The sequence below is a fragment of the Odocoileus virginianus genome, chromosome 25 (genome assembly GCF_023699985.2).
Source record: "Odocoileus virginianus isolate 20LAN1187 ecotype Illinois chromosome 25, Ovbor_1.2, whole genome shotgun sequence".
NCBI classification, from domain to species: Eukaryota; Metazoa; Chordata; class Mammalia; order Artiodactyla; family Cervidae; genus Odocoileus; species Odocoileus virginianus.
Genome location: NC_069698.1, coordinates 47,884,421 through 47,901,284, shown reverse-complemented (window position 1 = coordinate 47,901,284; position 16,864 = coordinate 47,884,421). Strand labels below are relative to the sequence as shown.

General features: G+C 38.4%; 1 protein-coding gene across 2 annotated transcripts; it reads left to right on the top strand.

Annotated features, from left to right (window-relative positions):
* Positions 1-1,291: 1,291 nt before the first annotated feature.
* Positions 1,292-8,206, top strand: LOC139031122 (keratin-associated protein 21-1-like). Of its 2 annotated transcripts, none has more exons than XM_070455255.1 (2): positions 1,292-1,452; positions 7,745-8,206. In XM_070455255.1, exons 1-2 carry the CDS (start codon positions 1,331-1,333, stop codon positions 7,965-7,967), a joined length of 345 nt encoding a protein of 114 aa, XP_070311356.1. In that variant the 5' UTR covers positions 1,292-1,330; the 3' UTR covers positions 7,968-8,206. The 2 variants fall into 2 exon arrangements, with proteins under 2 accessions (XP_070311356.1, XP_070311355.1); XM_070455254.1 differs by having other exon boundaries at positions 1,292-1,565; positions 7,792-8,206.
* Positions 8,207-16,864: the final 8,658 nt, after the last annotated feature.

The following is a 16,864-nucleotide window of genomic DNA, read 5'->3' as shown; positions in this document are numbered from 1 at the left end:
GGGGCAAAATTTTTCTACATTGCTTCTCACATTTTTAATATAAGATATATATTAAATGATAGGAAATTTTGAAAATGAGTATCTGTTTAGAGACACATGATTCTACTGAAAAATTCTCTGGCAGAGCAAATTAAAATGATGCTCTTTATTTTATTTATTTATTTTTTTTTAAATTTTTTTATTTTTTCCATTTATTTTTATTAGTTGGAGGCTAATTACTTTACATCATTACAGTAGTTTTTGTCATACATTGAAATGAATTAGCCATGGATTTACATGTATTCCCCATCCCAGTCCCCCCTCCCACCTCCCTCTCCACCCGATCCCTCTGGGTCTTCCCAGTGCACCAGGCCCGAGCACTTGTCTCATGCATCCAACCTGGGCTGGTGATCTGTTTCACCCTAGATAATATACATGTTTCAATGCTGTTCTCTTGAAACATCCCACCCTCGCCTTCTCCCAGAGTCCACAAGTCTGTTCTATACATCTGAGTCTCTTTTTCTGTTTTGCATATAGGGTTATCATTACCATCTTTCTAAAGTCCATATATATGTGTTAGTATACTGTAATGGTCTTTATCTTTCTGGCTTACTTCTCTCTGTATAATGGGCTCCAGTTTCATCCATCTCATTAGAACTGATTCAAATGAATTCTTTTTAATGGCTGAGTAATATTCCATGGTGTATATGTACCACAGCTTCCTCATCCATTCGTCTGCTGATGGGCATCTGGGTTGCTTCCATGTCCTGGCTATTATAAACAGTGCTGCGATGAACATTGGGGTGCACATGTCTCTTTCAGATCTGGTTTCCTTGGTGTGTATGCCCAGAAGTGGGATTGCTGGGTCATATGGCAGTTCTATTTCCAGCTTTTTGAGAAATCTCCACACTGTTCTCCATAGTGGCTGTATTAGTTTGCATTCCCACCAACAGTGTAAGAGGGTTCCCTTTTCTCCACACCCTCTCCAGCATTTATTGCTTGTAGACTTTTGGATAGCAGCCATCCTGACTGGCGTATAATGGTACCTCATTGTGGTTTTGATTTGCATTTCTCTGATAATGAGTGATGTTGAGCATCTTTTCATGTGTTTGTTAGCCAAAAATGATGCTCTTTAAATATCCCCAAAATAATTAGCTACTTTAGGCAAATTATCGATTGCCAAAATTGACCAGCACATAGTGGTTGCTTCCATATTTGTTGTCAATGTCAGGGAATGAATGGTATGTTCTGCCAATTACTGACAGTATATAAAGGTCCAAGGGAAGGAGACGACACACACACTTCAGAAACATCCTCTTGCAGTCCACCTGAATCCTCTTCCCTTGACAACATGTGTTGTAACTACTACGGCAACTCCTGTGGCTATGGCTGTGGAAACAGCTATAGCTGTGGATTCAGCCCCTACTATGGCTGTGGATATGGAACCAGATATGGCTGTGGATATGGGACTGGCTGTGGATATGGTTCAGGATATGGCTGTGGATTTAGCCCCTATTATGGCTGTGGATACAGCTCCCATTATGGCTGTGGTTATGGAACCAGATGTGGCTGTGGATATGGCTCTGGCTACCACAGTTACGGGCCAATCTGCTATAGGAGATGTTATTCTTTCTGCTAGAACGTCACCAGCTAAAACATCATTTATGTCTGAAACCACACATCTAAGATAATGCTGATTCAAGGATTGAAGTCATGATTTCTATATGCAAGAAATTACCTGCAAGACAGAGCTTGAACCTTCGACTACCCATTTCTAGATTGGCAACTTTGAGGCCTGATGCTCCATGGTGGTATCATCTGTCTTTTTTCCAAATGTTAATCTTTACTCCCTTAATCTCAGACTCTCTGTAGTAATGATCCTAATACCCTACTATTGGGGAAATCCCTTGTTATCAATAAAAATGGTTCATTGTTTCTAACAAATCTCTGTGTATTTGCATCATTCTTGTTTTGAGGTGTTATGGCCTCTCCTGAATACTGAGCAAATGTGAAGTTGAACTTTGAAGTCCTTCTTGATATAAGCTTTTCTTTTTATACCTGCATCAGAAATAATGCTTTTCCCACCTATGTCTTGTTTTTCACATACTTAGGCACTCACATATATAAGCACAAATCTCAGTATTTCAGGACTGTGCTTTGCAAATCTCTCTGTGTCTGGGATGGAGCTGGAGGTGAAAGAGGAGGGGGAATGATACTTTATTCAGGATGTTAAGGCAAATTCCAAAATAGAGAAGAGGTGGCTTGAGTACTTAAAGGAATAATGGAAAGGAAGCGAAGTTTCCCAGCAAATATGAGAAAAAGAAGCAGAGATAGGTGGCAAGCATGCAAAAGTCAAAACATTCTATCATACCATCTGCTTTTAATGGAAATGCAAATGTATTTGCTTGTATATATTGATGTTGAAATTGATTTCAAAGACTTAGTTGATAAATAATTTTGAGTAGTTTTGAAAGGGTCTCATGTTAGACACTGAAGACAAAGTAGAAAAATTATAGAAACATTTCCTATTCTCACAGTGTTTACATTCTAGTAGGTGAAGAATATAAAAATAAAAAATAATTAAGATAATTTCAAACTGACAGTTGGGATGCAGGAATAAAACAGTTTAGTTGTAAAGAGAGTAAGGATTGAAGAATTAAAGAGATATTTCAGGGAGGTATTTTGACCTTGTGATATCTCATGCCAATTCCAAAGACAGATTCAAAAGGATAGTAGCAAATATAAAGGGGGAAAAGGAGTCCACGAAGTTTTGGAAGAATATGATTTAGTAAGCATGTATGAGAAAGCTGAGTGCTGAAAAGTTGATGCTTTTGAACTGTGGTGTTGGAGAAGACTCTTGAGAGTCCCTTGGACTGCAAGGAGATCCAACCAGTCCATCCTAAAGCAGATCAGTCCTGGGTGTTCATTGGAAGGACTGATGTTGAAGCTGAAACTCCAATACTTTGGCCACCTCATGCGAAGAGGTGACTTATTGGAAAAGACCCTGATGCTTGGAGGGATTGAGGGCAGGAGGAGAAGGGGACAAGAGAGGATGAGATGGCTGGATGGCATCACCGACTCGATGGGCATGAGTCTGAGTAAACTCTGGGAGTTTGTGATGGACAGACAGGCCTGGTGTGCTGCGATTCATGGGGTCGCTGAGCAACTGAACTGAACTGAACTGAACTGAACTGAAGCTTGTATGAGATAGCTAACATATCCAGTAAAGAGTCTTCACAAACTAACTCTTAGTTCAGTTCAGTTCAGTTGCTCAGTCGTGTCTGACTCTTTGTGACAAAGTATTGGAGCTTCAGCTTCAGCATCAGTCCTTCCAATGAACACCCAGGACTGATCTCCTTCAGGATGGACTGGTTGGATCTCCTTGCAGTCCAAGGGACTCTCAAGAGTCTTCTCCAACACCACAGTTCAAAAATATCAAGTTTTGGCTCTTAGCTTTCTTCACAGTCCAACTCTTACATCCATACATGACCACTGGAGAAACCATAGCCTTGACCAGACGGATCTTTGTTGGCAAAGTAATGTCTCTGTTTTTTAATATGCTATCTAAGTTGGTCATAAGTTTCCTTCCAAGGAGTAAGCATCTTTTAATTTCATGGCTGCTGTCACCATCTGCAGTGATTTTGGAGCCCAGAAAAATAAGGTGTGACACTGTTTCCACTATCACCCCATCTATTTCTCATGAGGTGATGGGACCAGATGCCATGATCGTAGTTTTCTGAATGTTAAGATTTAAGCCAACTTTTTCACACTCCTCTTTTGCTTTCATCAAGAGGCTTTTTAGTTCCTCTTCACTCTCTGCCATAAGGGTGGTGTCATCTGCATATCTGAGGTTATTGATATTTCTCCTGGCAATCTTGATTCCAGCTTGTGCTTCTTCCAGCCCAGCGTTTCTTATGTTGTACTCTGCATATAATTTAAATAAGCAGGGTGACAACATACAGACTTGACGTCCTCCTTTTCCTATTTGGAACCAGTCTATTGTTCCATGTCCAGTTCTAACTATTGCTTCCTGACCTGCATACAGGTTTCTCAAGAGGCAGGTCAGGTAGTCTGGTATTCCCATCTCTTGAAGAATTTTCCACAGTTTATTGTGATCCACATAGTTGAAGGTTTTGGTGTAGTCAATAAAGCAGAAATAGATGTTTTTCTGGAACTCTCTTGGTTTTTTGATGAACCAGTGGATATTGGCAATTTGATCTCTGGTTCTTCTGCCTTTTCTAAAACCAGCTTGAACATCTGGAAGTTCTCAGTTCATGTATTGCTGAAGCCTGGCTTGGAGAATTTTGAGCATTACTTGACCAGCGTGTGAGATGAGTGCAATTGTGCGGTAGTATGAGGCATTTCCTTCTGTGGCATTGCCTTTCTTTGGGATTGGAATGAAAACGGACCTTTTCCAGTCCTATGGCCACTGCTGAGTTTTCCAAATTTGCTGGGGTATTGAGTGTTCCATTTTCACAGCATCATCTTTTAGGATTTGAAATAGATCAACTGGAATTCCACCACATCCCCTGGTTTTGTTCATAGTGATGCTTTCTAAGGCCCACTTGACTTCACATTCCAGGATGTCTGGCTCTACGTGAGTGATCACACCATTGTGATTATCTGGGTCATGAAGATCTTTTTTGTACAGTTCTTCTGTGTATTCTTGCCACCTCTTCTTAATATCTTCTGCTTCTGTTAGGTCCATAGTATTTCTAACTAAACTAACTCTTAACATACTTTCAAAATCTGAAACATGGTAACTACCTTAGTTAAAGAGAGCTTCCTTGGTGGCTCAGACAGGAAAGAATCTGCCTGGAGGACAGACCTGGGGTCAGTCCTTGAATTGGGAAGATCACCTGCAGAAGGCAATGACTATCCAACCCAATTTTCCTGCCTGAAGTATTCCATGGATAGAGGAGCCTGCGGGCTACACTCCATGTGGTTGCAAAAAGCTGGACACAACTGGGCCACTAACACTTTCATAATTTCACTAGTTAAAGAACACAAGGCATTCAGCTCAGTGAAATGACAAAATAATGATAATCAATCAAAATATCTATTAGTTTATAAATGAGACACAAATATTTGAACAGAAATTTGACTTAATCTATCAATTTTTTATTAGAGAAATATTAATTGAGCCCAACATATGTGCAAGGTATTATAATCAGAGTTGGTTATTCCATGATGCACAGAATAGAGGTGGTTCTGCAGTCATCATTAGGTTTGGAGAGACTTGAATGAAAAGGTTTAGAAATAATGCAATAAAGATGAAGACTTTTCAGTAAATCAGGGGAATTGTGGCCAGAACTTCTGCTTTGGCAGTGGCATTGAAAATAAAGTGTCTACTGTAGAGAATTTGTGAGGCAAACTTAAAATTTCAAATTCCAAGGAGGACAGGGAAGGTAAAAAAAAAAAACCGGAAGCATAATGACAACTGGAATGAGGATATATTTTCTTAATGCCTGTCATTCATGATTAAACATAGCAGAGTCATAAGATTATACCAGTGATCAATAGTAAAAAAAAAAAGGTTGAATGATTTCTCAACCGAAGGAAAAATGCCTAATATTGAAAACTCTCAGAAAATAAAATCAGGAGCTTGATGAAATTTCCTTCTGAAGGCATTCAATAAAGTATTGGATTGCCACTCATCTCACTGTTGTTGAAATTTGGGTGTACAATAGAAGACTTTATGGTTCTTATCATGAAAAATAACAAGTATTGGAATCTACTTGATTATGAAAGATAGTGGTATACCTAGGCAAGTGAGATAAGCAAAAATAACACCCCACCCAACTTTAATATAGAAAAAGCAAGAGAGTTCCAGAAAAACATCTACTTCTGCTTTATTGACTATGCCAAAGCCTTTGACTGTGTGGATCACAACAAATTGTGGAAAATTCTTCAAGAGATGGGAATACCAGACCACCTTGCCTGCTCCTGCGAAATCTGTATGCAGGTTAAGAAGCAACACTTAGAACTGGACATGGAACAATGAACTGGTTCCAAATTGTGAAAGGAGTAAGTTAAGACTGTATACTGTTACCCTGTTTATTTAACTTCTAAGCAGAGTACATCATGCAAAATGCTAGGCTGGATGAAGCACAAACTGGAATCAAGATTGCTGGGAGAAGTATCAATAACCTCAGATAAGCAGATGACACCACCCTTATAGCAGAAGATAAAGAGGAACTGAAGAGCCTCTTGATGAAAGTGAAAGAGGAGAATGAAAAAAACTGGCTTAAAACTCAACATTCAAAAAACTAAGATCATGGCATCTGGTCCCATTACTTTATGGCAAATAGATGGGGAAACAATGGAAACAGTGAGAGACTTTATTTTCTTGGGCTCCAAAATCACTGCAGATGATAACTGCAGCCATGAAATTAAAAGAAAAGCTATGACCAACTTGGATAGCATATTAAAAAACAGAGACATTACTTTGCCAACAAATTCTGTCTAATCAAAGCTTTGGATTTTCTAGTAGTCATGTATGGATGTGAGAGTTGGACTATAAAGAAATGTAAATGCCAAAGAATTGATGCTTTTGTACTGTGTTGTTGGAGAAGACTCTTGAGAGTCCCTTGGACTGCAAGGATATCTGACCAGTCCATCCTAAAGGAAATCAGCCCTGAATATTCATTGGAAGGACTGATGCTGAAGCTAAAGCTTCAATACTTTGGCTACCTGATGCAAAGAACTGACTCATTGGAAAATACCCTGATACTGCAAAAGATTGAAGGCAGGAGGAGAAGGGGACAACAGAGGATGAGATGGTTGGATGGCCTCACCAACTCAATGGACATGAGTTTGAGCAAGCTCTGGGAGTTAATGATGGACAGGGAACCCTGACTTGCTGCAGTCCATGAGGTGGCAAAGAATAGGACATGACTGAGCAACTGAACTGAACTGAGCTGAACTGAAACTTTAAAAAGTTACATATGTTTTTTGGCTGCATGTTTGGCAATAGAAAATTCAGGTGTTTAGTTTAGAGTGAGATGGAAGAGTAGGTTTGGATTTAGACATCTATAGAGAGAGAAACTTACTTGTAAACAGACAGTTATACTGTAATGTTTCTATTCTCAGTACTATTGACATTCTGGATTATTTTTATTTTGGTTATTACATGTTGTTCTGTGCCCTGGAGAATTAGTAGCATGCTTGGGCTCTATAACAAGATGCCAATTGGTATTGGGCAATAGGTATCTGGGTGAAGAAGTCTGGCAAGAAATTACAAGGATTCAAGAAAATGGACAGACATTTGTTTTCAAGTGATCAGAGGTAGATGTGAAAATAAAGAAGATAAAGTTAAGTGGAATTTTTTTTTTAACATTTCAACCCAAACCTTTTAAAATAAGATACATATTAAATGATAGGAAGTTTTGAAAATGGGCATCTGCTACTGAGCATATGATTCTTGTGAGAAATTTTTTGGCAGAGGAAAATTAAAATGATGCTCTTTAAGTGAAATGAGTCTCCAAAATAAGAAGCTATTTTAAGCAAAGCATCATTGGTCAACAGTGATTGGCTCATAATGTTGCTTCCGTATTTTCTGTCTATGTCAGGGAATGAATGGCATGCTCTGCCAATTACTGACAGTATATAAAGGTCCAAGGGAAGGAGAAGACACACACACTTCAGAAACATCCTCTTGCAGTCCACCCGAATCCTCTTCCCTTGACAACATGTGTTGTAACTACTACGGCAACTCCTGTGGCTATGGCTGTGGAAACAGCTATAGCTGTGAATTCAGCCCCTATTATGGTTGTGGATATGGAACTAGATACGGATGTGGATACAGCTCAGGATATGGCTCAGGATACGGCTGTGGATATGGCTGTGGATACGGTTCAGGATACAGGTGTGGATTTAGCCCTTATTATGGCTGTGGCTATGGAACCAGATATGGCTGTGGATATGGCTCTGGCTCTGGCAGCTACTGGCCAGTTTGCCACAGGAGATGCTATTCTGCTTGCTGCTAGAACATCACCATCTAAACCCTTTTTTGAAGCATCTAAACATAATGCCGATTCAAGGATTTATAACCCATGATTTCCACTTGCAAGAAATTACATGCCTGACAGAGGCTTTGACCTGCAAATACCCTTTTAGATTGGCATCTTTGAGCCCTGAATCTTCTTGATAGTATCTCTGAGTCTTTTGCAAATGTTAATCTTTATTCTCTGAATCTCTGTTATGACTGTATTGATGATCCTAACAAAATCACTTGTTCTCAATAAAAATTGTTCATTATTTCTATCAAATCTCTGTGTACTTGCTTGTGAATTAATCTTTTTCCAGGCATCGTAGACTCAGTTGAAAACTGGGCAAACATGATGCATGAAGTTTGAGTTCTTATTTGATATAATGCAAACATTTCTTTTCATATCTGCATCAGAAATAATGTCTTCTCCACGTGTTTCTTGTATCTCATGTACTCAGGCACTCACATACCCAAGCACAAATCTCCCAGTATTTCAGAACTGTGCTTTGTAAATCCCACTGTGTCTAGGATGGAACTAAAGGGGAAAGAACTTTATTCAGGAAGTTAATGCGAAGTCCAAGGTAGACAAAAGATGACCTGAGTGCTTAAAAGAGAGGAAGAGATACTTTCCAGGTTAATGAGAATTAGAATTAGACATAGGAATTAAGAACATGAGAATAAAGAACTAGGCAACAGAAAAGTAATAATAGAAATGTATTTATGTTGTCTGCTTTGATGGAATTGCCTACGTATTTGCATATGCTGAGGTTGAGGAAATTAATTTCAATCACTTAACTGACAAATAGTTTTGAGTATTTTTGAAAGGGTCTCAAATTAGACAGTGAAGACAATGTAGGTAAATTAAAGACAAGTCTCTTGCTTTCATAGTGTTTATGTTCCAACATGTGAATATAGAAAAACAAACAGCAAAAATAATTCAGATAATTTGAGACTGAGTGGAGGGAATAAAATAGCTAAATGTGTAAGAGACTAAAGTTGAAGTATTAGAGAGTTTGTTCAGGGAGGTATTTTGAACTTGTGACAAATGAGCTGATGTCAGTTGCAAAGAAAGGACAGTAGCAAGTGTAAATGGGAGAAAATTTATGAAGTTTTGTAACAATATGATTTGTTAGTTATGTATGAGATAATTCACACATCTAAAAAAGTGTTTTCGCAAAGTAACTCTTAATATACCTTCAAAATCTGAAATATTGCAACTCCCTTAATCAAAGAACACTTGAGACACTCAGCTTTAGGAAAATGAGAAAATGATAATAATATATTAAAATATCTTACAGTTTATAATTGCTACATAAGTATTTGACTTCATCTATGTTTTTGTTGGAGAAATATTAAGTGCAAATTATGTGCTAGGCACTATTGTCAGAGTTGGTTATTCAGTGATGTACAGAAAAGATATTGTTTCTGTTGTTTTGTATCTAGACATTTGAATGAAAGGTATTAGAATTAGTGCAATAAATATAGAAGACCTTTCAATAATTCAGAGATATTGTGGACAGAAAGTGTGTGCTGTCAGGAGTATTGAAAAGTGAAGTGTCTATGCCAGAGAAATCTGTTATGATGACAGAAGAGAAAAGAAATTAAAGAATGACAAAATTTTTTATGACTATTATTAGGGATTAAACATATCAGGGGGATCAGATTAGACCGGTGACTAATATGAGAAAAAAAATAGGTAGAAAGATTTTTCCACTGGAAAAAAAATTGTCTAATAAAGAATGTTCTTAGAAAATGAAATCAGGAACTTGGTGAAAATTCCTGTTGAAGGCATTCCATAGACTACTGGGTCATAACTCATTTTTTTTTTTTTTTTTGCTGAAATATGAGTGTTGAGTAGAAGGAATCATCCTAGAGTTTACAGTCCATTCCAACTCGGATTTGCACAGTTGTTACTGTAACTTGTTACTGTCGTTCAGCCTCTTTGTCATGTCCAGCTGTTTGTGATGCCATAGATTGCAGCTTGCCAGGCTTCCCTGGGCTTCACTATCCCTCTGAGCTTCCTCAAACTCACGTCCATTGAGTCAGTGAGGCCATCCAACCATCTCACCCTCTGTCAACCACTTCTCTTTTTGCCCTCAGTCTTTCCCAGCATCAGGGTCTTTTACAATGAGTTACTATAATCCATTACTTCAATTTTGGTAAGAAATGAAAGAGGAATAGTAACAAATGATACCACAGACACACAAAAGGTCATAAGAGAAAGTTAACAATTCTATGCTAACAAATTAGACAGTCTAGAGAAAACAGACTAATTTCTAGAAATTTGTCTAGAAACACACAATCACAAGATTGAATCAAGAAGGAAGGAATAGACAATTTGAACAGACTGATGACTAGAAGTGAAATTGAATCTGTACTTTGAAAACCTTCTAGCAAGCAAAAGGTCCAAGACTGGAGGGCTTCACAGGGCAATTCTATCAAATATAAAAGAAGAAATAAACCTATCATTCTCATACTATTCCAAAGAATTGAGGATGAGGGAATACTTCCAAATTCATTCTACAAGGCCACCATTACGCTAGTATCAAATCCAGAAAAAGAGACTATAGAAAAGAGAAAATGATAGTCCAATATCTTCAATGAAGATTGATACAAAAATTCTCAACAAAATATTAACAAATAAAATTCAACAATATGAAAAGGATCAAATACCATGACTGAGTTGGATTTATTTGAAACTCACAAGGTTTGATCAATGTGTGTGATACACCACATTAACAACAATAACAAAAAGACAAAAACCATAGGATCATTTGATAGATGCAGAAAATGCATTTGAAAAAGTCAACATCCATTCATGATGAGAACTCTTGTCATAGTAGGTGTAGAAGAAAAATATCACAGCCTGGTCAAAGCTGCTCATTTATGGCAAACCCACAGACAACATAATAGTCAGTATTGAAAAGTTTAAAGCCTTCCTGCTAAGTTCAGAAACATGACAATCATGCTCACGCTCACCACTTCTACTTAAGATAGAACTGGGAGTTCTAGCTACAGCAGTCAGACAAGAAAAAGCAATAAAAACATCAGGATTGGAAAGGAAGAGGTGACGCTCACTATTTGCACATGATACGGTCCTTTATAGTTCAGTGCAAATGCTCAGTCGTGTCCGACTCTTTGCGACTCTGTGGACTACAGTGCACCAGGCTTCCCTGTCCATCACCAACTCTTGGAGCTTGTTCAAACTCATGTCCATCACGTTGGTGATGCCATCCAACCATCTCATCCTCTGTTGTCCCCTTCCCCTCCTGCCTTCACTCTTTTCCAGCATCAGGGTCTTATTAGAATGAGTCAGTTCTTTGCATCAGGTGGCCAAAGTATTGGAGTTTCAGCTTTAGCATCAGTCTTTTCTTTTTCTTTTTTTAGCATCAGTCTTTTCAGTGAATATTCAGGACTGATTTCCTTTAGGACTGACTGGTTTGATTTCCAAGCAGTCCAAGAGACTCTCAAGAGTCTTCTCCAACACCACAGTTCAAAAATATCAATTCTTCTGTGCTCAGCTTTCTTTATGACACAACACTCACATCCATACATGACTACTGGAAAAACCATAGATTTGACTAGATGAACATTTGTCAGCAAAGAAATGTCTCTGCTTTTTAATATGCTGTCTAGGTTGGTCATAGCTTTTCTTTCAAGGAGCAAGCATCTTTTAATTTCATGGCTGCAGTCAACACCTGCTGTGATTTTGTACTTTATATAGAGAACTCAAGTCTCCACCTTCAAACTATAAATAACTAATAAATTGAGTAAGCTGCATGATACAAGATTAATATACAGAAATATGCTGTGTTTCTATATCTTATAATAAAACATTCAGAAGAGAAAGTAAAATGAATCTCATATAAAACTGCATCAAAAAATACCTAGGAATAAACCTAGACACAGAGATGAAAGACCTATACTCTGAAAACTATAAAACTTTCATTAACAAAATTGCAAGTTATATATAAAAAAGAAAACATACCTTATGTCTTTAGATAGGAAGAATTAATATTAAATATGGGCATACTACCAAAAGATTTAATGTAATCTCCATCAGAATAACTATGACATTTTTCACAGTAGTAGAACAAACTTTTTTTTTAATTCACAGAATTAGAATAGATAATCTTAAAATTCATAGAAAAATAATCTTAAAAGTAGAACAGCAAAAGATCCCCAATTTCCAAAGAACTCTTCAGAATAAAGGACAAAACTGGACAACCCTCCAAAAGTCCAGACAATACTACAGCGTGGTGTTTGCCCCAAAATAGGGCTTCCCAAGTGTTGCCGTGGTATGCGCTGCCAATACAGGAGACTCAAGAGACATGGGTTTGATCCCTGGGTCTAGAAGATCCCTTGGAGTAGGAAATGGAAAGCCACTCCAGTATTCTTGCCTAGAACATTCCATACACAGAGGAGCCTGGTGGGCTACAGTCCATGGGGTCTCAAAGAGTCAGACATGATTGAGCACACATATGCACACACAGACATAGGTTAGTGGAACAGAGTACAGAGGCCAGAAATAATGCCATACATCTATAATCCATTATTATATGACAAATGAGGCAAGAATATACAATGGAGAAAAGACAGTCTCTTCAGCAAGTGCTACAGGGAAAACTGGAGACCTATATGTAAAAGGAGGAGATTAGAAAATTGCCTCATACCATATACAGAAATAAACTCAAAATGGGCCGAAGACCTAAATGTAAAACCTGATAATATAAAACTCTCATAAGAAAACATAAAGGATCACTCTTTGACATAAATTGTAGCAACTTTTTTGGGATCCATCTTTTAAAGCAAAATAATTAAAAGTTAAAATAAACAAATGGGACATAATTACACTTAAAAGGTTTTGCACAGCAAAAGGAAATAGCTGAAAAATGAAAAGACAGCCTATGAACTGGAAGAATATATTTGCAAATGATGTGACTGACAAGCTGTTAATATCCAAATTAGATAAATAGCTCACACAGATCAAAAAACAAAACAAAACAAAACAAACAAACAAACAAACAAAAACAACCCAGACAAAAAATCTGTTATTTGGGCACTGACTCTATTGAAACAATTCTTTGGCAGTGAAAATTCAAATGATGCTCTTTAAATAAAACTGGAATCACCAAAATAGCAAGCTCATTTTAAAGAAACCATTAGTGATTGTCAAGAGTGATTGGTGCATAATGTTGCTTACATACTTGTTGTCTATGTCAGGGAATGAATGGTATGCTCTGCCAATTACTGACAGTATATAAAGGTCCACGGGAAGGAGAAGACACACACACTTCAGAAACATCCTCTTGCAGTCCACCTGAATCCTCTGCCCTTGACAACATGTGTTGTAACTACTACGGCAACTCCTGTGGCTATGGCTGTGGAAACAGCTATAGCTGTGGATTCAGCCCCTATTATGGCTGTGGTTATGGTGTTGGCTGTGGATATGGCTCAGGATATGGCTGTGGATTCAGCCCCTATTATGGCTGTGGATACGGCTCCCATTATGGCTGTGGTTATGGGACAAGATACGGCTGTGGATACAGTCCCTACTGTGGCTATGGATATGGCTCTGGCTATTGCAGTTACCGGCCAGTCTTCTACAGGTATTATTCTTCTTGCTGCTAGAGCATCACCATCCAAGCCTTCTGAATAACAACACATCTAAAGATAATGCTGGTTCAAGGATTTTTAAGCTACATTTCTATATCTAAGAAATTACATGCCTGACAGAGACTTTGACCTCCAGCCGCCCATTTTTAGATTGACATCCTTGAAGCCTGAAGTTCCATGATAGCACCTGATCATTTCCCTAGAGTTAGCCTTTATCGTCTTAATCTCTGACTCTTCTATGATTGCGTTGATGATCGTAGCATCATACAGTGGGGGAAATCTCTTATTCTCAATAAAAATTGTTCATTTCTTCTAACAAATCTCTGTGTATTTGTTTTTGAATTAGTCTTTCTGACCTCTCTTGAAGATTGGGCTAATAGGTTGCCTGAACCTTAAGTTCTTCTTTAATATAATACAAACATTTCTTCTTATACCTGTGTTAGAAATAATATCTTCTCCACTTATTTCTCATATTCCACATGCTCACTCATTCACATACCTATGCACAGATCTCACAATATTTCAGAACCATGTTTGGAAAATAACCTTTTGTCCAGGTTGGAGCTGCAGAAGAAAGAGAAGGATGGATGACACTTATTTAGGATGTTAACATAAAGTCTAAGGCAGAGAAGAGGTGGCCTGAGTGCTTAAAGGAGTACTAGAATGAAAAAGATACTTTCCAGAATTAATGAAAAATTACAAGCAGATCTAGGTGTTAAAGTACAGAAGGAAAGAAAAAGATAAACTAGAATAAAATATTTTATCATATCATCTTCTTTTGATGAAATTGGAAATATATTTGTTTTCATATATTTATTGAGATTGAAGAAATTTATTTCAATCACTTAATTGACAAATACTTTTGAGTAGTATTGAAAAGCTCTCATACCAAACAGTGAAGACACAGTAGGAAAATTATAGACAAGTTTTCTGTCCTCAGTCTTGGAATTTACTAGGAGCTTCCTTCTCCTCTTGTTCTATGTCTGCCAGTTTGCCATAGTTTAAAGGCTTAGAATGCGCCTGTCTGAGTCCTTCAAGAATACATCTGACAAAATGACTCTGATCCCATCTTCCTTTAGCAGTGTTATAGTCCCAGTCTGGTTCTGTAGCTGGGACTGCCTGACTCCCAGTGGGGAGGGCAGTTATCTCATCCTCCCTCTTTCCCACTGATTCATTACCAAGCCATTCATCTCCATAAGCAACCACTTTTCCCAAAACTCGAGGCTTTGAATCAGGAGTCAACGTTTCTCCCAAGATATACATCACATCTTTCCAAGTGAGGTCATAATGCAGAGTAACACCTTTAAAATCTCTAATATATTTTTCTGGGTCCTCTAAATAGTCTCCTAGATCCTCCTTGGTTCTTTGTGTTTCTTGATAAGAAAAAGGCTTATTAACTCTCATAGACTGATTGTTTCTCCCAGTGGGTATTTCATAAAGAGGCAACAGCATGAGTGGCTGTCCCTCAGTCTCTCTGTCTGCTCTGCGCATATCCCAGGGATAGATTGGAGAAACCTGCTTTTCTTTATCTCTTTGCCTCCTGTCCTCCCTCTCATCCCTTATTTCGATGGTCTGAGTTTCCACTGAAACCAGAATAGTTTGAACCTCAGCTTGGAGTCCCGGATACGGGGGCAAAGTAGGAGGACGGGGGGGGCGAAAGGTTTCACACCCAAATCTACACCCTTAGGACATACGTCTGGCATATTTTGCAGAGAGAAAAAGGGCAACACATACGCTACTTCTACCCATTTCCCTTGCTTTTTACAGAACCGGTCTAATTGTAAAACAGTATTATACTTAAGAGACCCTCCAACTGGCCACCGTTCGCCGTCCTCCAGTGGGTACCACGGCCATGCAGTATCACATAGGAAGACCAGGTGTTTCTTCTTTAAGCCCTGGGGATCAAATCTATCCCAGTTTTTCAGGATACAGTTCAAAGAAGTGAGGCTGGAATTGTTAGCTCCCATCTTGTCCTGAAGGATCCCGGACGAGCCCCCAAGATGAAAGGTTGTTGCTGAATGATGAGATGTGGGATTCTTGGCCTCCGGAGGAGATGAATTCAATCTGGGGCCAGAGATGAGGCTGGATCACTCAGAGCTTTTGTGTAATAAAGTTTTATTAAAGTATAAAGGAGATAGAGAAAGCTTCTGACATAGGCATCAGAAGGGGGCAAAAGAGTACCCTGTCCTCAGTCTTTACTTTCTAGTACATGAAGATAAAAATAAACAGCAAAAAATAAGACAAATTCAAGCTGATAATTGAATGGAGGAAATAAAATGAATTAATGAGAAAGACGGTGTATCAAAATGCCAACAGAGATCCATATAGTCAAAGCTATGGTTTTTCCAGTAGTCATGAACGAATGTGAGAGTTGAACCATAAAGAAGGCTTAACACTGAAAAACTGGTGCTTTTGAACTGTAGTTCTGGAGAAGACTTTTGAGAGTCCCTTGGGAAGCAAGGAGACCTAACTAGTCAATCCTAAAGGGAAATCAACCCTGAATATTTACTGAAGGACTGATGCTGAAAATGAAACTCCAGTTCTTTGCCCACCTGGTATGAAGAGGAGACTCACTGGAAAAGACCCTGATGCAGGGAAAGAGTGAGGGCAGGAGAAGGGGGTGATAGAGGATGAAAGGGTTGGATGGCATCACTGACTCGATAGACATAAGTTTGAACAAACTCTGGGAGATAGTGAAGGACAGGGAAGTCTGACGTGCTACAATTCATGGGGTCACAAAGAGTGGGACATGACTTATCGACTGAACAACAAAAACAATGAAAAAGAAAGCGAGTAAGGATTGAACTATCTCTAGGAGGTGTTTGAAGTTGTGAGAAATGAGCTGACACCAATTGAAAAGAAAGATTAGAAAGATCAATAGCAAGTGTCAGTGGGAAGAGTCAATTAAGTTTTGGGTTTGATAAGGTAGGGCTACATTTTTCAGGTGGAAAAGAATAAAGGCTACTGGCTCAGTAAGATTCTCTAATGCCTTAACTGGAGCATATATAAAAATGAATTAAAAAGTGCAGTGAAATCACTGAATCAGAGAACCTATTACTCTGTTGGATTCTGACTTTAGGGATTTTTATGATCTTCCTGAATGCTAACATTTAGAACCTATAGCAAAAAAGCCTCTTCATACTCAGTTCAGTTCAGTTCAGTTCAAACACTCATCATTTCTGACCCTTTGCAACCCCATGGACTGCAGCTTGCCAGGCGTCCCTGTCCATCACCAACTCCTGGAGTTTACTCAAACATATGTTCATTGAGTCGGTGATG